The following is a 24,428-nucleotide window of genomic DNA, read 5'->3' on the forward strand; positions in this document are numbered from 1 at the left end:
TTGACTTGTCTAATTACTGTCGCCTTTAGGAGGCTCTTGAGACCCTGTTGAAGTCCTCTGTGAAGAGACTTTTTTAGCATACCTTTTTCGTAGGAAGGTTTGTCTGGTCTCCTTAGAGCAGAGATGTCACACTCAAATACACAGAGGGACAGAATTAAAAATTTGTGCAGTCACAGGCCAACCTTGTTATTTATTAAAAGAATCTCTACATTTAACAGTTTTCCCATATCAAATATGGAAACAAACTTAAAAGAAGTTGTCACACAAAGTACATTTTAATTAATCTTATGAGACTGACCATGTGATCGGAGCATTGGATACTTTCTCATGGGCTGGGGCGTACATAAAAATAATGGGGTCCCATAGCAGAAGTTATGTTTGGGCCCTGCCCCCCTCCAAGAATAACTGTAATATTTGGGGGTCTTAGAAGAAGATACCACACAACTTTTCAGCCCTTACAAAGTAATTTTCCCTTATTGAAGAAACTTGATTGCTGTTTCATTCCCCCCATAAAGTATGATGCCAACAGAAGTGTCCCCTAAACACCGTAAAAGATCCTCACAGTGAATTACTCTACGGTACACTCCACACGCTTGGTATTATGACCCTACTGTACTCCCCCCACCTCGATTCCCTTGGCAAAGTATGGTGACCCCATCTGAGATTCCCTCCATACACTATAATGGGCCCCGCATAGTCCTCCATACAGTATAATGAGCTTCACATAGTCCTCCATAAAGCGTCGTGGGTCAAATATAATCGCCAATTTGACATAGTAACATAGTTTTGAAGGCTGAAGGAAGACCTTATGCCCATCTAGCTCAGCTCAGCTATTTTTAGTGCAGCTGTTCTGCATTGTTGATCCTGGGGAAGGCAAAAAACCCACAGAGTAGAAGCCAATTTTCTCCATAGGGAAAAAAATTCCTTCCCCTAAGCTGGGTCAACCATCTACCTATAATATTCTGTTATTCGTAACCACCTATACTGTTACTCACAAGAAAAGCATCCATTCCTTTCTTAAATTCATTCAGTGAGTTGGCCATCACCACTTCCTCAGGAAGAGAATTCCAGAGCCTCACTGCTCTTACCGTGAAGAACCCTCTTCTATGCTGGTGCAGAAATTGTCTTTCCTCCATACGAAGAGAATGCCCCCTTGTTCTTGTCACAGTCCTTGGTACAAACAGTTCATTGGAGAGATCTCTGTATTGCCCTCTGATATACTTGTACATATATATTAAGTCTCCCCTAAGTCTTCTCTTTTCTAGAGTAAATAGACCTAATTTTGATAACCTTTCTGGGTATTGTAGTGAACCAACTCCATTTATCATTTTAGTAGCCTGCCTTTGAACCCTTTCAAGTTCAGTAATGTATTTCTTGAGCACCGGCATCCAAAATTGCACACAATACTCCAAGTGTGGTCTGACGAGTGATTTGTACAGAGGGAGAATTATGTTTTCATCTCGTGTCCCCAGACCTCTTCTAATGCATCCCATTACCCTATTTGCTTTGGTGGCAGCTGCCTGACACTGGGCACTCCAATTTAGCTTCTTATTGACTAAGATGGCTAAGTCTTTTTCCATGTCTAATTTCCCCAGCAGTTTCCCATTTAGTAAGTAATTGTAGCATCTGTTTCTCCTTCCCATGTGCATAACCTTACACTTATCTGTGTTAAACCTCATTTGCCATTTTTCAGCCCAATTCTCCAATTTACTCAAATCTGTCTGTAGTTGCAAACTGTCCTCCTTTGTGTTAACTACCTTACATAGTTTTGTATCATCCGCAAATACTGATATTTTACTGCGTAAGCCATCCACTAGATCATTAATAAATATATTAAATAGTAGGGGGCCCAATACAGAACCCTGTGGTCCCCCACTAGTAACCCTGGCCCAATCTGAGTATGCCCCATTAATAACCACTCTTTGTTTTCTATCACCTAAGCCAGCTACCTACCCATCTACACACATTTTCCCCTAGCCCAAGCTTTCTCATCTTACTTAACAATCTTTTATGTGGGACAGTGTCAAATGCTTTAGAGAAGTCGAGATAAATGACATCCAATGATTCTCCTTGGTCCATTTGAGAGCTTACATCCTCATAGAAGCTGATCAGGTTAGTTTGACAGGAGCGATCCTTCATAAATCCATGTTGATATGGAGTTAAACATTTATTAACATTGAGATATTCCATAATGGTATCCCTTAGAAACCCTTCAAAAATTTTACCCACAACAGATGTTAAGCTTACCGGCCTATAGTTTCCAGGTTCCCTTTTACACCCCTTTTTGCATATTGGTACCACATTTGCTTGCTGCCAATCAAAAGGAACAGACCCTGTTTCTATAGAGTCTTTAAATATAAGGAATAGAGGCCTGTCTATCACATTACTTAACTCCCTTAATACCCGAGGGTGAATGCCATCAGGGCCTGGTGATTTGTCAATTTTAATCTTACTAAGGCGGTTCTGCACTTCTTCCTGGGTTAGGCAGGTAATTCTTAATGGGGAGTTTACATTATCACTCTGCATTTCCCCTGGCAAATCCTTTTCCTGTGTGAACACTGTTGAGAAAAAAGTATTTAAAACATTTGCTTTTCCCACATCGCTCTCTATGATTTCACCCTCATTGTACTTTAAAGGGCCGACACCATCAATTTTAATATTTTTACTGTTTATATAATTAAATAATAGTTTGGGGTTTGTTTTACTTTCCTTAGCAATGAGTCTCTCAGTTTCCACTTTTGCTAAATGTATTTGTTTTTTACACATTTTATTTTTTTCTCTATAACTTTTTAATGCTTCTTCATTGCCTTCTTGTTTTAGCTTCTTAAATGCCTTGTTCTTGTTATTTATTGCCCTTTTTACACCCTTATTTAGCCACATTGGTGTTCTCCTGTTCCTAGCCCTTTTATTTCTGTACGGTATGGCTAGCTCGCAGAGGGGGTGTAAAACTGATTTAAATATTTCCCATTTATTTTCTGTGCTCCTATTTTTGAGGACATTGTCCCAATCAATTCGGCGAAGGTCCTCTCTAAGCTGATCAAACTTTGCTTTCCTGAAATTCAGCGTTTGTGTAACCCCCTTCCAGGGCACCTTACTGAAGGACAAGTGGAGTTGTATTATATTGTGGTCACTGTTCCCTAGGTGCCCATCGACTCGTACTTCTGTTATTCTATCTGGCCTGTTGCTTAACATTAAGTCCAGAAGGGCTGTCCCCCTAGTTGGGCCCTGCACAAGTTGTGACAGATAAATTATCCTTGGTCACTGACAGAAATTGGTTTCCTTTCTGAGATACGCAGGTTTCAGTTTCCCAGTCTATGTCGGGGCAGTTGAAGTCCCCCATAATAATCACCTCATTGTGATTTGCTGCATTGTCTGTTTGTTTCAATAATACATTTTCAGTGGTTTCTGTTATATTTGGTGGCTTATAACAACCCCCTATGAGGATTTTATTACTTTTCTCTCCTTGTATCTCCACCCATAGTGACTCCACCTCTTCATTTCCCTCTTGTATATCTTCTCTTAGCGTGGGCTTTAAAGTGGACTTTATATATGGACAGACTCCACCCCCTTTCCTTTTTTTACGATCCCTCCTAAACAAATCATATCCTTGCAAGTTATCCGCCCAGTCATAGCTGTCATCTAACCTTGTCTCAGTTATTCCTACTATGTCGTATTTTTCCTCATACATTACCAACTCCCGATCTTCAATCTTATTGGTCAGGCTTCTTGCGTTGGTCAGCATGCAGGAAAGAAGTGTTGCTTCCTTTTTCTTAGCTTCCTTCTGAGTACCCTGTCTTGGGTCCTCTTTACCACATCTAGTATCCTTGATTAGTTTGTCCTTCTGCTGCATGTTCTAGTCTGCTGTTTTTCCTCCCATCCCCTCTTCTTCTTGTGTAAAGCCCTCCTGATGAGTGTGTCAAGTCTTCTGGCGAATGTGTGTTTCCCAGGTTTTGTGAGGTGTACCCCATCTCTTGCGAGAAGTCCATCGTAGAGGTAATTCACGCCATGGTCCAAGAATCCAAATCCTTGCTGCCTGCACCACCGTCGTAGCCAGTTGTTCACCTCTAGTATCCTATTCCATCTTCTGATGCCATGGCCATCGACTGGGAGGATTGATGAGAAAACAACCTGTACGTTCCGTTCCTTTATTTTCTTCCCCAGACATGTATGCCTTAGAAGAAAGATATAATCTGAAAATAACCTATTGATTAAAACAGGGGTGTTTCTGTTACATAAATATTTTTATGGTGGTTTTATTAAGGAAAAACTTCGTCTTAGACCCTCATTTTAAGGTGAAATGTGAACCTGTTTGCAGTATATATTGCTTGATAATATATATTTTATTTATGTGATGTTGATCTATTTTACGTATTTTTTTCTTATTTGTTCAAATTGTATTTGTGTTTATTATAGTGGTTTGAAAAAACCACTATATTGTAATCCGAACGCTGCTAACTTCTTCTTATTCTTCTTCTTATTATTATTAAGTTGATTTCCGCAATTAATGCGGCCCGAACCGCTACACGCACAGACTCCGTTGAGGTGTCGTTTCGAAGCCAGCATCCACGAGAGGTGTGCTAAGTATTTTTCGTGTCGATCGGATTTGTAGTTTTTGCGCAATTTGCGTTTGAAAATTTTTTTTCCCGTCATTGGAATGCACTGTCTCCAATGCTTTTCAATAGGAAATGGCAAAACGTGCCCTGAGGCGATTGAAATGACAGTTGAGCTCATTGATATGCGCAGGCAGACCCAGTTACTATGCCAACGCCTACGAACTTCACTTGAACCCCAGCACAGAGCCTCTGCCACATAATATCAGCTCTTAAAGCGAAACTCACAGCACAAATGCAAATCTAGCTTCATCACATGACACATGCCCCTGAGAGAGAATGTGTGCGCCAAAGTGGATTTAAAAGAAGCCCAGTGAGCCAAACTAGCTCTTAAAGGGCCAACGCGCCAAAGTGATTGTTAAAGGGCCAGCGCACCCAAATGAGTCTTAAAGGGCCGACACACCAAATCGGAGGCTGAGCCACCCCGGCCTCCAAATCGGAGGCTGAGCCACCCCGGCCTCCAAATCGGAGGCTGAGCCACCCCGGCCTCCAAATCGGAGGCTGAGCCACCCCGGCCTCCAAATCGGAGGCTGAGCCACCCCGGCCTCCAAATCGGAGGCTGAGCCACCCCGGCCTCCAAATCGGAGGCTGAGCCACCCCGGCCTCCAAATCGGAGGCTGAGCCACCCCGGCCTCCAAATCGGAGGCTGAGCCACCCCGGCCTCCAAATCGGAGGCTGAGCCACCCCGGCCTCCAAATCGGAGGCTGAGCCACCCCGGCCTCCAAATCGGAGGCTGAGCCACCCCGGCCTCCAAATCGGAGGCTGAGCCACCCCGGCCTCCAAATCGGAGGCTGAGCCACCCCGGCCTCCAAATCGGAGGCTGAGCCACCCCGGCCTCCAAATCGGAGGCTGAGCCACCCCGGCCTCCAAATCGGAGGCTGAGCCACCCCGGCCTCCAAATCGGAGGCTGAGCCACCCCGGCCTCCAAATCGGAGGCTGAGCCACCCCGGCCTCCAAATCGGAGGCTGAGCCACCCCGGCCTCCAAATCGGAGGCTGAGCCACCCCGGCCTCCAAATCGGAGGCTGAGCCACCCCGGCCTCCAAATCGGAGGCTGAGCCACCCCGGCCTCCAAATCGGAGGCTGAGCCACCCCGGCCTCCAAATCGGAGGCTGAGCCACCCCGGCCTCCAAATCGGAGGCTGAGCCACCCCGGCCTCCAAATCGGAGGCTGAGCCACCCCGGCCTCCAAATCGGAGGCTGAGCCACCCCGGCCTCCAAATCGGAGGCTCTTTGACCTCGGCCTCCAAATCGGAGGCTCAACGACCCCGGCCTCCAAATCGGAGGCTGAGCCACCCCGGCCTCCAAATCTTACCCAGAGTGGCCCCGCCCACCAAATTGGACCCAGTGGGGCTCCGCCCACAAAATCAGACCCTGAGGCCAAAGTGGCCCCTGAGAGGCACCCACAGTTAAATCGTATCCTGAGTTGAAAGTCTTGCAGGGGCAGCAGGCAAGTCTCTCTTAAAGGGGCAGCCCGGGCACCATTTCAAACCACTATCTGTACTTCCTTCAGGAAATACACATCTAGTTATAGTGGTTTGAAAAAACCACTATATTGTAATCCGAACGCTGCTAACTTATTCTTCTTCTTCTTCTTCTTATTATTATTATTAAGTTGATTTCCGCAATTAATACAGCCCGAACCGCTACACGCACAGACTCCGTTGAGGTGTCGTTTCGAAGCCAGCGTCCATGAGAGGTGTGCTAAGTATTTTTCGTGTCGATCGGATTTGTAGTTTTTGCGCAATTTGCGTTTGAAAATTTTTTTTCCCGTCATTGGAATGCACTGTCTCAATGCATTTGAATGGGGAAATGTTGCTATAGACAAAACATGCCCTGAGGCGATTGAAATGGCAGTTGAGCTCATTGATATGCGCAGGCAGACCCAGTTACTATGCCAACGCCGACGAACGTCACATGACCTCTCCAAGACAGAGCTTCTGCCATATAATATCAGCTCTTAAAGCAAAACCCACAGAACAAATGCAAATCTAGCTTCATCACATGACGTATGCCCCTGAGAGAGAATGTGCGCCAAAGTGTATTTAGAAGCCCAGTGAGTCACCCTGGCTCTTAAAAGGCCGACGCGCCAAAGTGATTCTTAAAGAGCCGGCGCACTAAAATGAGTCTTAAAGGGCCGGCGCGCCAAATCGAAAGCTGAGTGACCCAAGGCTCCAAATCGGAGGCTGATAGACCCTGGCCTACAAAAAGGAGGCTGAGCCACCCTGGCATCCAAATTGGACCCAGGGTGGCCCCGCCCACCAAATCGGACCCAGAGTGGCCCAGCCCACCAAATAAGACCCAGAGTGGCCCCACCCACCAAATTGGACCCTGAGGGGCCGCACCCACAAAATCGGACCCTGAGGGGCCCCGGCCACAAAATCGGACCCTGAGGGGCCCCACCCACAAAATCGGACCCTGAGGGGATCCGGCCACAAAATCAGACCCTGAGGGGCCCCGGCCACAACATCGGACCCTGAGGGGCCCCACCCACAAAATCGGACCCTGAGGGGCCCCGCCCACCAAATTAGACCCTGAGGGGCCCCACCCTCAAAATCAGACCCTGAGGGTCCCCAGCCACAAAATCAGACCCTGAGGGTCCCCAGCCACAAAATCAGACCCTGAGGGTCCCCAGCCACAAAATCGGACCCTGAGGGGCCCCACCCACAAAATCGGACCCTAAGGGGCCCCACCCACAAATCCAGACCCTGAGGGGCCCCAGCCACAAAATCGGACACTGAGAGACCCCGGCCACAAAATCGAACCCAGAAGGGCCCCACCCACAAAATCGGACCCTGAGGGGCCCCGCCCACAAAATCGGACCCTGAGGGGCCCCGCCCACAAAATCGGACCCTGAGGGGCCCCGCCCACAAAATCGGACCCTGAGAGGCCCCGCCCACCAAATCGGACCTGAGGGGCCCCGCCAACCAAATCGGACTTGGAGGGGCCCCACCCACAAAATCGGACCCTGAGGGCCCCCAACCACAAAATCGGACCCTAAGAGGCCCCGGCCACAAAATCGGACCCTGAGAGACCCCGGCCACAAAATCGAACCCAGAGGGGCCCCGCCCACAAAATCGGACCCTCAGGGGCCCCGCCCTCAAAATCGGACCCGGAGGGGCCCCGCCCTCAAAATCGGACCCTGAGGGGCCCCGCCTACCAAATCGGACCATGAGGGGCCCCGCCAACCAAATCGGACTCTGAGGGGCCCCACCCACAAAATCGGACCCTGAGGGGCCCCACCCTCAAAATCGGACCCTGAGGTGCCCCGCCCTCAAAATCGGACCCTGAGGGGCCCCGCCTACCAAATCGGACCCTGAGGGGCCCCGCCAACCAAATCGGACTCTGAGGGGACCCACCCTCAAAATCGGACCCTGAGGGGCCCAACCAACAAAATCGGACCCTGAGCGGCCCCGGCCACAAAATCGGGCCCTGAGGGGCCCCGGCCACAAAATCGGACCCTGAGGGGCCCCGGCCACAAAATCGGACCCAGAGGGGCCCAGACCACAAAATCGGACCCTTAGGGGTCCCGGCCACAAAATCGGACCCTGAGGGGTGCCACCCACAAAATCAGACCCTGAGGGGCCCCGGCCATAAAATCAGACCCTGAGGGGCCCCGGCCATAAAATCGTACCCTGAGGGGCCCCACCCACAAAATCGTACCCTGAGGGGCCCCACCCACAAAATCAGCCATGAGGGGCCCCACCCACAAAATCTGACCCTGAGGAGCCCCACCCACAAAATCGGACCCTGAGGGGACCCACCCACAAAATCGGACCCTGAGGCGCCCCACTCACAAAATTGGACCCTGAGGAATCCCGGCCACTAATTCAAATCCTTATTAGCCCAGGCCACCGAATCGGATCCTGAGGGGCCCCACCCACCAAATCAGACCCTGAGGCCAAAGTGGCCCCTGAGAGGCACCCACATTTAAAACAGATCCTGAGTTGAAAGTCTTGCAGGGGCAGCAGGCAAGTCTCTCTTAAAGGGGCAGCCCAGGCACCATTTCAAACCACTATCTGTACTTCCTTCAGGAAATACACATCTAGTTATAGTGGTTTGAAAAAACCACTATATTGTAATCCGAACGCTGCTAACTTATTCTTCTTCTTCTTCTTCTTCTTCTTCTTCTTATTATTATTATTATTATTATTATTATTATTATTATTATTATTATTATTATTATTAAGTTGATTTCCGCAATTAATACAGCCCGAACCGCTACACGCACAGACTCCGTTGAGGTGTCGTTTCGAAGCCAGCGTCCATGAGAGGTGTGCTAAGTATTTTTCGTGTCGATCGGATTTGTAGTTTTTGCGCAATTTGCGTTTGAAAATTTTTTTTCCCGTCATTGGAATGCACTGTCTCAATGCATTTGAATGGGGAAATGTTGCTATAGACAAAACATGCCCTGAGGCGATTGAAATGGCAGTTGAGCTCATTGATATGCGCAGGCAGACCCAGTTACTATGCCAACGCCGACGAACGTCACATGACCTCTCCAAGACAGAGCTTCTGCCATATAATATCAGCTCTTAAAGCAAAACCCACAGAACAAATGCAAATCTAGCTTCATCACATGACGTATGCCCCTGAGAGAGAATGTGCGCCAAAGTGTATTTAGAAGCCCAGTGAGTCACCCTGGCTCTTAAAAGGCCGACGCGCCAAAGTGATTCTTAAAGAGTCGGCGCACTAAAATGAGTCTTAAAGGGCCGGCGCGCCAAATCGAAAGCTGAGTGACCCAAGGCTCCAAATCGGAGGCTGATAGACCCTGGCCTACAAAAAGGAGGCTGAGCCACCCTGGCATCCAAATTGGACCCAGGGTGGCCCCGCCCACCAAATCGGACCCAGAGTGGCCCAGCCCACCAAATCAGACCCAGAGTGGCCCCACCCACAAAATCGGACCCTGAGGGGCCCCGGCCACAAAATCGGACCCTGAGGGGCCCCGGCCACAAAATCGGACCCTGAGGGGCCCCGGCCACAACATCGGACCCTGAGGGGCCCCACCCACAAAATCGGACCCTGAGGGGCCCCGCCCACCAAATTAGACCCTGAGGGGCCCCACCCTCAAAATCAGACCCTGAGGGGCCACAGCCACAAAATCAGACCCTGAGGGTCCCCAGCCACAAAATCGGACCCTGAGGGGCCCCACCCACAAAATCGGACCCTAAGGGGCCCCACCCACAAATCCAGACCCTGAGGGGCCCCAGCCACAAAATCGGACACTGAGAGACCCCGGCCACAAAATCGGACCCTGAGGGGCCCCAACCACAAAATCGAACCCTGAGGGGCCCCAGCCACAAAATCAGACCCTGAGGGACCCCAGCCACAAAATCAGACCCTGAGGGGCCCCACCCACAAAATCGGACCCTGAGGGGCCCCACCCACAAAATCGGACCCTGAGGGGCCCCACCCACAAAATCGGACCCTGAGGGGCCCCGCCCACCAAATTAGACCCTGAGGGGCCCCGCCCTCAAAATCGGTCCCTGAGGGGCCCCGGCCACAAAATCGGACCCTGAGGGGCCCCGGCCAAAAAATCGGACCCTGAGGGGCCCCAACCACAAAATCGGACCCTGAGGGGTCCCAACCACAAAATCGGACCCTGAGAGACCCCGGCCACAAAATCGAACCCAGAAGGGCCCCAACCACAAAATTGGACCCTGAGGGGCCCCGGCCACAAAATCGGACCCTGAGGGGCCCCGGCCACAAAATCGGACACTGAGAGACCCCGGCCACAAAATCGGACCCTGAGGGGCCCCAACCACAAAATCGGACCCTGAGGGGTCCCAACCACAAAATCGGACCCTGAGAGACCCCGGCCACAAAATCGAACCCAGAAGGGCCCCAACCACAAAATTGGACCCTGAGGGGCCCCAACCACAAAATTGGACCCTGAGGGGCCCCGGCCACAAAATCGGACACTGAGAGACCCCGGCCACAAAATCGGACCCTGAGGGGCCCCAACCACAAAATCGAACCCTGAGGGGCCCCAGCCACAAAATCAGACCCTGAGGGGCCCCAGCCACAAAATCAGACCCTGAGGGACCCCAGCCACAAAATCAGACCCTGAGGGGCCCCAGCCACAAAATCGGACCCTGAGGGGCCCCAGCCACAAAATCGGACCCTGAGGGGCCCCACCCACAAAATCGGACCCAGAGGGGCCCCGCCCACCAAATTAGACCCTGAGGGGCCCCGCCCTCAAAATCGGTCCCTGAGGGGCCACGGCCACAAAATCGGACCCTGAGGGGCCCCGGCCAAAAAATCGGACCCTGAGGGGCCCCACCCACAAAATCGGACCCTGAGGTGCCCCAACCACAAAATCGGACCCTGGGGGGCCCCACCCTCAAAATCGGACCCTGAGGTGCCCCGCCCTCAAAATCGGACCCTGAGGGGCCCCGCCCTCAAAATCGGACCCTGAGGTGCCCCGCCCTCAAAATCAGACCCTGAGGTGCCCCGCCCTCAAAATCAGACCCTGAGGGGCCCCGGCCATAAAATCGGACCCTGAGGGGCCCCACCCACAAAATCAGCCCTGAGGGGCCCCACCCACAAAATCAACCATGAGGGGCCCCACCCACAAAATCTGACCCTGAGGAGCCCCACCCACAAAATCGGACCCTGAGGGGCCCCACCCACCAAATCAGACCCTGAGGCCAAAGTGGCCCCTGAGAGGCACCCACATTTAAAACAGATCCTGAGTTGAAAGTCTTGCAGGGGCAGCAGGCAAGTCTCTCTTAAAGGGGCAGCCCAGGCACCATTTCAAACCACTATCTGTACTTCCTTCAGGAAATACACATCTAGTATTAATGTTGTAATCCGACCGCTGCTAACTTATTCTTATTATTCAGTTGATTTCCGCAATTAATGCGGCCCGAACCGCTACAGGCACAGACTCCGTTGAGGTGTCGTTTCGAAGCCAGTGTCCACGAGAGGTGTGCTAAGTAATTTTCGTGTCGATTGGATTTGTAGTTTTTGCGCAATTTGCATTCGAAAAATTTTTTTCCCGTCATTTGAATGTATTGTCTCAACACTTTTCAATGGGGAAATTTTTGCCTTACAGAAAATATGCCCTGAGGCGATTCAAATGGCAGTTTAGCTCATTGATATGCGCAGGCAGACCGAGTTACTATGCCAACGTCAAAGAACTTCACATGACGCCCCAAGGACAGAGCTTCTGCCACATAATATCAGCTCTTAAAGCGAAACCCACAGCACAAATGCAAATCTAGCTTCATCACATGACGCGTGCCCCTAACAGAGAATGTATGCCAAAGTGAATTTAGAAGCCCAGTGCGCCAAACTAGCTCTTAAACAGCCGACGCGCCTAAGTGAATCTTCAAGGGCCGGCGCACCAAAATGAGCCTTAAAGGGCTGGCGCGCCAAATCGAATGCTGAGTGACCCCAGGCTCCAAATCGGAGGCTGATCGACCCTGGCCTACAAATCGGAGGCTGAGCCACCCAGGCCAACAAATCGGCCCCGGAGTGGCCCCGCCCTCCAAATCGGATCCCAGAGAGGCCCCGCCCTCCAAATCGGATCCCAGAGAGGCCCCGCCCACCAAATTGGACCCTGATAGGGACCTGCTCACCAAATCAGACCCGTAGTGGCCCCGCCCTCAAAATCGGACCCAGAGTGGCCCGCCCACCAAATCGAACCCCGAGGGGCCTCTCCCACCAAATCAGACTCAGAGTGGTCCCGCCTACCAAATTGTACCCTGAAGGGCCACGCCCACCAAACTGGACCCAGAGTGGCACCGCCCACCAAATCAGACCCTGAGGGGTCCCACCCACCAAATCTGACCCTAAGGGGCCCCGCCCACCTAATCAGACCCAGAGTGGCCCCACCCACCAAATCAGGCCATGAGGGGCGCTGCCCACCAAATCAGACCCTCATGGGCCCCGCCTGCCAAATCATACCCTGAAGAGCCCCACCCACCAAATCGGATCCTGAGGGGACCCGCCCACCAAATCGGACCGTGAGAGGCCCCTTCTACCAAATCGGAACCAGAGGAGCCCCGCCCACGAAATTGGACCCTGTGGGGCCCCACTCACCAAACCGGACCCTGTGGGGCCCCGCCCACCAAATTGGTCCCAAGGTGGCCCCTCCCACTAAATCAGATCCTGTGGGGCCCCGCCCATCAAATCAGACCCTGTGGTGCCCCACCCACCAAATCGAACTCTGAGGGGCCTCGCCCACCAAATCGGCCCACCAATTCAAGCCCTGAGGAGCCCAGTCCACTGAATCGGATTCTGAGGGGCCCCACCCACTAAATCAGACCCTGAGGGGCCCCACAGGCCAAAGTGGCCCCTGAGAGGCACCCACAGGTAAAACGGATACTGAGTTGAAAGTCGTGCAGGGGCAGCAGGCAAGTCTCTCTTAAAGTCGCAGCCCGGGCACCATTTCAAACCACTATCTGTACTTCCTTCAGGAAATACACATCTAGTTCTTCTTATTATTATTATTAAGTTGATTTCCGCAATTAATACAGCCCGAACCGCTACACGCACAGACTGAGCCACCCCGGCCTCCAAATCGGAGGCTGAGCCACCCCGGCCTCCAAATCGGAGGCTGAGCCACCCCGGCCTCCAAATCGGAGGCTGAGCCACCCCGGCCTCCAAATCGGAGGCCGAGCCACCCCGGCCTCCAAATCGGAGGCCGAGCCACCCCGGCCTCCAAATCGGAGGCCGAGCCACCCCGGCCTCCAAATCGGAGGCCGAGCCACCCCGGCCTCCAAATCGGAGGCCGAGCCACCCCGGCCTCCAAATCGGAGGCCGAGCCACCCCGGCCTCCAAATCGGAGGCCGAGCCACCCCGGCCTCCAAATCGGAGGCCGAGCCACCCCGGCCTCCAAATCGGAGGCCGAGCCACCCCGGCCTCCAAATCGGAGGCCGAGCCACCCCGGCCTCCAAATCGGAGGCCGAGCCACCCCGGCCTCCAAATCGGAGGCCGAGCCACCCCGGCCTCCAAATCGGAGGCCGAGCCACCCCGGCCTCCAAAACGGAGGCCGAGCCACCCCGGCCTCCAAAACGGAGGCCGAGCCACCCCAGCCTCCAAATCGGAGGCCGAGCCACCCCGGCCTCCAAATCGGAGGCTCTTTGACCTCGGCCTCCAAATCGGAGGCTCTTTGACCTCGGCCTCCAAATCGGAGGCTCTTTGACCTCGGCCTCCAAATCGGAGGCTCTTTGACCTCGGCCTCCAAATCGGAGGCTCTTTGACCCCGGCCTCCAAATCGGAGGCCGAGCCACCCCGGCCTCCAAATCGGAGGCCGAGCCACCCCGGCCTCCAAATCGGAGGCCGAGCCACCCCGGCCTCCAAATCGGAGGCCGAGCCACCCCGGCCTCCAAATCGGAGGCCGAGCCACCCCGGCCTCCAAATCGGAGGCCGAGCCACCCCGGCCTCCAAATCGGAGGCCGAGCCACCCCGGCCTCCAAATCGGAGGCCGAGCCACCCCGGCCTCCAAATCGGAGGCCGAGCCACCCCGGCCTCCAAATCGGAGGCCGAGCCACCCCGGCCTCCAAATCGGAGGCCGAGCCACCCCGGCCTCCAAATCGGAGGCCGAGCCACCCCGGCCTCCAAATCGGAGGCCGAGCCACCCCGGCCTCCAAAACGGAGGCCGAGCCACCCCGGCCTCCAAAACGGAGGCCGAGCCACCCCGGCCTCCAAATCGGAGGCCGAGCCACCCCGGCCTCCAAATCGGAGGCTCTTTGACCTCGGCCTCCAAATCGGAGGCTCTTTGACCTCGGCCTCCAAATCGGAGGCTCTTTGACCTCGGCCTCCAAATCGGAGGCTCTTTGACCTCGGCCTCCAAATCGGAGGCTCTTTGACCCCGGCCTCCAAATCGGAGGCCGAGCCACCCCGGCCTCCAAATCGGAGGCCGAGCCACCCCGGCCTCCAAATCGGAGGCCGAGCCACCCCGGCCTCCAAATCGGAGGCCGAGCCACCCCGGCCTCCAAATCGGAGGCCGAGCCACCCCGGCCTCCAAATCGGAGGCTCTTTGACCTCGGCCTCCAAATCGGAGGCTCTTTGACCTCGGCCTCCAAATCGGAGGCTCTTTGACCTCGGCCTCCAAATCGGAGGCTCTTTGACCCCGGCCTCCAAATCGGAAGCTCATCGACCCCGGCCTCCAAATCTTAGAGTGGCCCCGCCCACCAAATCGAACTCTGAGGGGCCTCGCCCACCAAATCGGCCCACCAATTCAAGCCCTGAGGAGCCCAGTCCACTGAATCGGATTCTGAGGGGCCCCACCCACTAAATCAGACCCTGAGGGGCCCCACAGGCCAAAGTGGCCCCTGAGAGGCACCCACAGGTAAAACGGATACTGAGTTGAAAGTCGTGCAGGGGCAGCAGGCAAGTCTCTCTTAAAGTCGCAGCCCGGGCACCATTTCAAACCACTATCTGTACTTCCTTCAGGAAATACACATCTAGTTCTTCTTATTATTATTATTAAGTTGATTTCCGCAATTAATACAGCCCGAACCGCTACACGCACAGACTGAGCCACCCCGGCCTCCAAATCGGAGGTTGAGCCACCCCGGCCTCCAAATCGGAGGCTGAGCCACCCCGGCCTCCAAATCGGAGGCTGAGCCACCCCGGCCTCCAAATCGGAGGCTGAGCCACCCCGGCCTCCAAATCGGAGGCTGAGCCACCCCGGCCTCCAAATCGGAGGCTGAGCCACCCCGGCCTCCAAATCGGAGGCTGAGCCACCCCGGCCTCCAAATCGGAGGCTGAGCCACCCCGGCCTCCAAATCGGAGGCTGAGCCACCCCGGCCTCCAAATCGGAGGCTGAGCCACCCCGGCCTCCAAATCGGAGGCTGAGCCACCCCGGCCTCCAAATCGGAGGCTGAGCCACCCCGGCCTCCAAATCGGAGGCTGAGCCACCCCGGCCTCCAAATCGGAGGCTGAGCCACCCCGGCCTCCAAATCGGAGGCTGAGCCACCCCGGCCTCCAAATCGGAGGCTGAGCCACCCCGGCCTCCAAATCGGAGGCTGAGCCACCCCGGCCTCCAAATCGGAGGCTGAGCCACCCCGGCCTCCAAATCGGAGGCTGAGCCACCCCGGCCTCCAAATCGGAGGCTGAGCCACCCCGGCCTCCAAATCGGAGGCTGAGCCACCCCGGCCTCCAAATCGGAGGCTGAGCCACCCCGGCCTCCAAATCGGAGGCTGAGCCACCCCGGCCTCCAAATCGGAGGCTGAGCCACCCCGGCCTCCAAATCGGAGGCTGAGCCACCCCGGCCTCCAAATCGGAGGCTGAGCCACCCCGGCCTCCAAATCGGAGGCTGAGCCACCCCGGCCTCCAAATCGGAGGCTGAGCCACCCCGGCCTCCAAATCGGAGGCTGAGCCACCCCGGCCTCCAAATCGGAGGCTGAGCCACCCCGGCCTCCAAATCGGAGGCTGAGCCACCCCGGCCTCCAAATCGGAGGCTGAGCCACCCCGGCCTCCAAATCGGAGGCTGAGCCACCCCGGCCTCCAAATCGGAGGCTGAGCCACCCCGGCCTCCAAATCGGAGGCTGAGCCACCCCGGCCTCCAAATCGGAGGCTGAGCCACCCCGGCCTCCAAATCGGAGGCTGAGCCACCCCGGCCTCCAAATCGGAGGCTGAGCCACCCCGGCCTCCAAATCGGAGGCTGAGCCACCCCGGCCTCCAAATCGGAGGCTGAGCCACCCCGGCCTCCAAATCGGAGGCTGAGCCACCCCGGCCTCCAAATCGGAGGCTGAGCCACCCCGGCCTCCAAATCGGAGGCTGAGCCACCCCGGCCTCCAAATCGGAGGCTGAGCCACCCCGGCCTCCAAATCGGAGGCTGAGCCACCCCGGCCTCCAAATCGGACCCTGAGGGGCCCCGCCCACTAAATCGGACCCAGAGTGGTCCCGCCGACCAAATCGGACCCAGAGGGTCTCCGCCCACAAAATCTGACCCTGAGGGGCCCCAACCCACATAATCGGACCCTGAGGGGCCACGGCCAGAAAATCGGACCCTGAGGGGATCCGGCCACAAAATCGGACCCTGAGGGGCCCCGGCCACAAAATCGGACCCTGAGGGGCCCCGGCCACAAAATCGGACCCTGAGGGGCCACACCCACAAAATCGGAGCCTGAGGGGCCACACCCACAAAATCGGAGCCTGAGGGGCCACACCCACAAAATCGGAGCCTGAGGGGCCACACCCACAAAATCGGAGCCTGAGAGATCCCCGCCAACAATTCAAGCCCTGAGGAGCCCAGGCCAAGGAATCGGATCCTGAGGGGCCCCACCCACCAAATCAGACCCTGAGGCCAAAGTGGCCTTTGAGAGGCACTCACAGTTAAAACGGATCCTGAGTTGAAAGTCTTGCAGGGGCAGCAGGCAAGTCTCTCTTAAAGAGCCAGCCCGGGCACCATTTCAAACCACTATCTGTACTTCCTTCAGGAAATACACATCTAGTTCTCTTTTACACTTTTGTGTTAATTTTATAATCACAAAGTAGTAATTTACTCTTTAAGCAAAAAATAAAAATAAAAATTGAAATTCAGTTTCTTGAGCGTATAAATTAGCAATAGAATTCACAAACCCTACGTGCTGAAGATCTTCATCCCTTAGTATTATTCAGGGCAATTGAAATGCAAAAAAAGTGTTTTATAATTGTGTCTACGTCAAGCACCAACCCAAATTACTTCCCGTGAGGGTTTGTCAGGCATGCATTTGCTTAGCAAGGACGATTTCCTGCACCCATCAAAAAGGCTGGCTGTTTCATCTCTGATATAAGAGGCCAAGCTCAAGGGAAGACACGGAGATATCATGAACAAGTTTATTTATTATTACTCACCTAAAGGCCCCATCACACTAAGCGAGATCGCTAGCGATATCGCCAAAGCGTCACTGGTTTTGTGACACAGCAGCGATATTACTAGTGATATCGCTATGTGTGATACTTACCTCTGACCGGCTCCCCCGCTGTCTATCGCTGATCGCGCGAGATCGTCCTGGACCATTTCTCGTCGGCCACTTCCTGCTGGTGCCGACGAGCGACGCGTGGACGCGGGCGGGAGGACGTCTTCATCGCCGCGTCTGACAGGTAAGTAACGACCGACGACCGCTGCTACGTCGCTGGTGAGATCTGCCTATTTGGCAGTTCACTAGCGACCATTTAGCGATGCACCAGCGATCCTGACCGGGTCGTATCGTGGTCGGGATCACTGGTGCATCGCTAAATGTGACGGGACCCTAACTCTGGTTCTTTAATCCTTCTGGGAGATTTCAGAGAGGAAAAAGTTGCTCCTAATTTTAAACTAGATTTCTCTTCTTTTGTATTTTTTGTTGTTACTTTAAACAGTTGTGCTTTTTATGCAGTGTTTGCTATGAATGCCGTTATCTTTGTAGTCCCTGCTATTTTTTTTGTAATGGACACCAATCACCATCTTTCCACGAAACGTTTCTTAATTTACAGTGTATGTGAATATAAGAAATCCTGTAATAGATCTTATCTGAGAAATGTGCTTTTCTTTTCTCCACTTATGAGACACTTTTTTTTTTCTCCTGCCTCCCTGAAATCATACCATTTATACTCGTGTATAAGCTGACCCCCCTAATTTTGCCACAAAACCTGGGAAAACTTAGTGACTCGTGTATAAGCCTAGAATGGAAAATGCAGCATCTACTGGTATATTTCAAAAATAAAAATAGATGCCAATAAAAGTAAAATTAATTGAGACATCAGTAGGTTAGATGTTTTTGAATATCCATATTGAATCAGGAGCCCCATATAATGCTCCATACAGTTCATGATGGCCCCATAAGATGTTCCATACAAAATACACCTCATATAATGCTCCATAAAGGTTAATAATGGCCCTATAAGATTCTCCATAGAATATGCTGCCCCATAAGATGCTCCATACATTGTCCCCATAAGATGCTCCACAGAATAGGCCCCCATAAGATGCTCCACAGAATAGGCCCCCATAAGATGCTCCATAGAATAGGCCCCCATAAGATGCTCCATAGAATAGGCCCCCATAAGATGCTCCATAGAATAGGCCCCCATAAGATGCTCCATAGAATAGGCCCCCATAAGATGCTCCATAGAATAGGCCCCCATAAGATGCTCCATAAGATGCAACATAGAATAATCCCCATATGCTGCTGCAAATAAAAAAAAAATTACATACTCACTTCTCCGTCGCTGCTGGCTCAAGACCTGGCACCTGAGAGATTCATCTGTCCCCGTTCCCATGCTGCTTGCTGCTGTCTGCCATGTCATCTCTCAGTGACGTTCAGGCAGCAGAGGGCGCAGCGTGCACTAACAACATCACCGTGCCCTCTGACCTGAACATCACAGAGGATGCGACAGACAGTGATGAGCAGCATGGGAATGGGGACAGGTGAATATCGCTATACTTACCCCCTCCTGGCGCGGTCTCTGCAGCCCCATTCTCCCACGGTCTCCGGCGCCTGCTTTCAGTGGTCACGTGATACCGTTCATTAAAGACATAAATATGCACATATTCATGTCTTTAATGAGCGGTACCACGTGACCGCTGAAGGCAGGCGTCGGAGACCGTGGGACAAGCAGGGGGCTGCAGAGACCGCTCCAGGAGGGGGTAAGTATGATCTCTGACTCCCGCGCCGACCCCCGGTATATGGCTCGCGTATAAACCGAAAAAATGGGCTGAAAATCTCGGTTTATACGTGAGTATATACGGTAATTTAATTTGAAAACTACTAAAATCAGTTTTGGTTAAAGGGAATTTGTCAGTACGATTGAACCTCCCCCAAATCGCATATATGTGCATGCAGGACTTGGACATCTAAAACCATTGATACTTTATATATCTTCTATCTGTTTCTGCACTCCCAAGTAATAAACATTCTCTATTGCATGGTAATTGGGCGTTAAAAGCTGTATGTGTGACAGTTCAATTAAGATGTCACTGTCTCCTGCAGTTGTTTTTTTTTTTTTTTCTCCTAGCACCAGCTTCTTTAGCTTATTTGTCTGTGTGACATCAGGCACCAGGCGAGGAAATCAGAGTATGAGCTATCAGTCAAGCTAAGGAGGCCAGTGCTGAGTGGGGAAACAACCTGTGGAGGCAAAGCTTTAGAAAGTGCTTTTGTCATGACCAGAGCACTTACTGTTATGATGAGTCACCGAAGGAGGAAAAAACAAAATACCAGCTAAGTCCAGAAAAACCAGAGAGGTTGGCAGCTATCGGATTGCAGACCCCTGAACCTATCCACAACAACTAGCAGTAGCCGTGGGGGGTTCCTACGGTGCCCTAGACCCCTCGATCACAGCCGGAGAGCTACATAGCCTAAAGACAGAAAGGGGAAAAACTAAACTGCCCCAGAGCAGACCCCAAAGCAATAGGCAGCCCCCAACATATGACGGTGAAGCAAGATGAAAACACTAACACAGATATAAAGATAGGTTGAGCAAATGATGGGGCCCAAGCTAACTACATAGGACAGGATAGGAAAGCTGCTGTCTGCAATCCGCAAAAATCCTATCAAAATGAGCCAACCGACTGATAGGAAAAACAGGCCCTGAAGTCGCTAGGCTTCAAAAGACTATCAGCACTCAGGTATATTCTGAAGACAGAGCAAAAGATCAACAGATCAGAGACAAAAATGGAATTCAGCTCACCCCCGGCCGGGGATGGCAGAAATCCCAAAAAACAAGGCAAAACAAAAACAAAACTGAAGAGTACAAAGCAGAGCAGAAAAACTTAGCTTTGAGACGCAGGAATCAGACTGGTCTCCAAGAATCCAGCAGGAAAATCACCAGCCAGGAAGAAGGGCGTCGGCAGCCTTATATCCAGTCCTCAATTCCAGCCACCCAGTTATCATCTAGCTGCCCAGGTGTTTGGTAATCAGTCTCACTACCTTCCTTCACTAGAGTAGGGAGTTCATCAGACCTCAATGGTGAAGGGAAAAATGAACTCACAACAACTTACTATCTTTTTTGTGTAAGAATGAAAAAATGCTAATTGCTTTTGAATGCAGCAACAGATAGATGATGTAAAGTTGTCAATATATGTATATATCAAAGACATGCCTGCCCATATATGCAGTTTGGGGCAGAGATTGATCCTACTGACTAATACTCTTTAAAACAAAATAAATTGCCAACTCACTGAGTCATCAGATTACAGCTACTTATTGAAGTCTCTTTTAATTTAAAAAGGGGAGTAAGAAGAAGAAAGGGTCATAGAACTAGAGGGAGGGAAATAAACACCACAAAGCAGGAGAGCCTTCTGTGTGTGTTTTATCTCACCCTAGTGCTGAATTCACAGCTACACTGCTCAATATTGCGGTTTTATCTCCTCTGTGCTGTTGCTACCACTGAGCATACACTACATAGAGACCGGGCAACAGGATTCCCTAAAGTCTCTATGTCATGTGTTTGTTAAACATCTTAGCTGCTAATCTCCACCCACTAGCTCAGAGACAACTGAAAATTAGAGGGGAGGGAACAACTGTTGAAAATGAAGGATGTAATGGCCAGATATATTATTTTGGATGTACGCACAATCATCAGGTTATTCTAAAAAGTCGCCTGAAATTACATGTATGCTTTTAATAAAAAAAAGTATAGTATAATCACTATTATTTTTTTTAAAGTAAGAATACAAAAATATGTTTTTTGACATTACTGTGATATGATTTTTTTTTTTTCAGGGGGCTGCACTGAAATATCTGCCAACTATTGTGAATGATGTGAAACTTGTATTTGATCCAAAGGAGTTAAGGTAGGTAGCCCTCCTAATACCACCACCACCACTAGGAGATGGAATTCTCCTTAGAAGATGTCCACTTCGATATTTTCTAGGTGGACCTCCAAAGTGTTAGAATGGTCCACTAGCCTAAAATCTGGTTTTGTGAAAATTTGTTTTTAGAACCAAAGGCATTTTGTAGTTTATAAACCAGTTTAACAGTAAAAGAGTTTTTCAACAGGTAAAGATATTTTAAAATAAGTTTAGTAAAATAAAACCCAAAAAACTGTCATATCCAGGGCCGATACTCCTGACGTCTCAGCCACGCTTGGTTTACTAATTAAATGTGAAAAATGTCTTTGTCTTACTTCACTGCTGTATCACTGGCATCAGCGTTGGAGTGAAAATAAGGACCGCCCACTCGACTGCTAAGCATAGAAAGAGAGGCTTTCAGTGCATTACAGGGGTATTCTCATCTAACACTTGTGGCATATCCAATGGGGGTCTTCTATTTCGAGAACGGAGCCTATGAGTGGAGAGGTTTTTCAAATTCCCATTGGCCTGAATTCTGACCACCTCTCCACTGTCTGCTTCATGTGACGGAGTCCTGTTCCTGAGATTGATGTCATTTTTCTGGCACCTCTACTATAAATTCTTGGCATATCCCATGGATGTGCCATAAATGTCTGAGGTGGGAATACCCCTTTTAATGCACTTAAATCCCAGCTCTTTTATGCTTTGGAGTCCAGTGCGCGGTGTTAGTGGTCAAGTCCCGTGCATTCGAGCATCTTCTTTGTTAGATCCGCATCTGCTATAAATTTGTATTCAGCAGATACGCCATAAATGTCTAAAATTTACATGTCCCATTAAAGGGAATCTATCTCCCTTTTAAGCTTTTTGAGTTCTGAATATAACAGAATACGACGAATCTCACCTGGATACACCTGTATGCCCATATTCATAACTCAAAAGGGTGACAGATTCCATGAAAATACAAATTGCACCAAATCCTTTCCCGTCTGCTCTTCTCTTCCTGTATAACATTCTGATTCCCGTAGTAGTGCCAGAGCAATAGAAGGGATTCCTTTTTAAAACCTTTTAAAACCTCCAAAGAAAAGGAAATTTCAATATTGTTATGAGTATTTTTTTTTTATTTTTGCTTTAAGTATTTATTTTCTGTATAAATGCTCTTCTTCATAGTTGAGAATTTTTTACTAGTGTGTTTTTGTATTTAAAACTTAATTTTTCTTTTCCGCAGCAAACTTTTTACTGACTTCATCCTGAACGTTCCTAGAGATCGCCTCGTTCGACAGAAGCTCTACTGCCTTATTGAGATAGTACACAGCGACCTTTTCAGCCAGCTCGGTAAGAAGGGAACGGTCTGCATCACTGCATTTTATGCCTGATAATAGTCATTTACCTCGAGGAAAGCCGCAGTACGGACCATCATTTTAATGCTTTATCTTACGCGAGCAATGTCGCTGTGATAAGTGGCATCAAGGTGACTTTCTATACAGTCTTTCAAACATTGGGCTGGGGCAGAATAACCGCATTTCTATGACCTCCCTTTCTAAGTAATACTTTTTTTTTAGTTTGTGCTAAGAGTATAGACATTTTTTTCTGGCATTTACGGTTATTTCTCCGTGCTTGAAAATATAGGTCATATACAATGGTGCAGATCAATATCAGATCCAAGTCTTCTGTGGGATTTACCCTCAAATGCAAGCAAATTAGATTTCAGTCCATTTCCCAGTTTAGGCGAGAATTGATCTTGCTAGTTTATTATGTATTTACTTATATGGAGTTTTGTATTCTGAGCTGAATTTAGGATTTCACATGAATTTAGGAACGTCCTTGGTAGATATATTGCAGCAGTGTATTCTGCAGCGCTGTACACGTCATTACTTACATCAGTCCCTGTCCTTAGTCTAATTGCAATTTTAAAGGAACTTAAAACCTAGAAATCATCATTTAAAGGGGTTATCCAGGACTATATAATGTTTTTTTTAAGGGTCTGAGAACTAGCAGGCAGATAGTTGCTAACTACCTGCCCATTGTACCCGGCTCCAATCTGTGCTGACACAGAGCTGTCACAGACCACTCCTGCCAGCAATTCAACTGCTTTTCATCCACTCTGCTCTGTTGATGGGGCACGACTGCTGACATCATGCTGATTGACAACTGCGAGGAGCCAGCTGTCAATCAGCATGGCGTCGACAGTTTGGCACTATCGACAGAGCAGCTTGCAAGAAGAAAAGTTGACGTAGAGCAGCCGAATCGCCGGCAGGAGTGGTTATTGACTCTTTAGAGCCGGCGCCTGGTAGAACAGGCAAGTAGCTTACCTGTATTAGGCCACGTTCAATATTTGGTCAGTATTTTACATCAGTGATTGTAAGTCGAAATCAGGACTGGAAAGGTGCCCGGTTTCCTTAATAAATGAGAAAATTAACTCTATTTCTCCTGAGAATCGCTGGCTTTCAGTTAGAGGCGTGCCGAGGTGGCTACAGTCACTTCTCACAGTATTGTGAATGGTGGCTATAAGCACTTTGACAGCTGAATCTGCACTGATTCACTGCAAGGCCGGCTGTCAGTCAAAGTGTCAGAATGTACTTATCAGGGCTGTGGAGTCGGAGTCGTGGAGTCGGAGTTAGTTTTGGTTGGAGTTGGTAGAAATGTACCGACTCCGACTCCAGCTTTAAAAAAAATGTATTAATATTTCATAATTGAACTTTCATATGAATTTTATAAATGTTACTCAAATATATATGTTCTATCAAACTATGAACAACAGTGATAAGCAGTTCTGCTGGAGATAGAGACATTTCTTACTTCTTGTGTGTCACTGTTCTCCACTGCCCTTATCTAATCTTATACTTGGTTAACCTCATGCTGCCTCAACCCCCCTACTTACAATGTATGAAACTGAAAGTGAAAATGTGTTGCAAATTCTTAGTAGTAAAGCTCCTCCTCTAGACTAGATCATACTAGGTGTGCGTCTTCCAAGCATCTCACAGCTGCCTGCTACTCAGAAGAGGAAGACTGTAAGAAGTATTATCCTTTCAACAAACTTTGCATCAGTTAGCTGTGAGTACATGAGGAATAATAACAGTATTACTGACCACTATATCAGTTGTACGACCTGGCAA

At 50.8% G+C, this 24,428-nt stretch overlaps 1 protein-coding gene across 1 annotated transcript in view; it reads left to right on the top strand.

Annotated features, from left to right (window-relative positions):
* Window positions 1-24,428, top strand: part of DOCK1 (dedicator of cytokinesis 1) — a 495,500-nt gene that overhangs the window by 191,493 nt on the left and 279,579 nt on the right. The window contains exons 24-25 of the mRNA XM_073546335.1: window positions 21,248-21,318; window positions 22,541-22,647. Of these exons, the coding sequence (XP_073402436.1) occupies window positions 21,248-21,318; window positions 22,541-22,647 (178 nt within the window). The remainder of the gene's footprint in view (window positions 1-21,247; window positions 21,319-22,540; window positions 22,648-24,428) is intronic.

This window comes from Dendrobates tinctorius, unplaced genomic scaffold (genome assembly GCF_039654945.1).
Source record: "Dendrobates tinctorius isolate UK_male_01 unplaced genomic scaffold, ASM3965494v1 ptg000147l, whole genome shotgun sequence".
Lineage (NCBI taxonomy): Eukaryota > Metazoa > Chordata > Amphibia > Anura > Dendrobatidae > Dendrobates > Dendrobates tinctorius.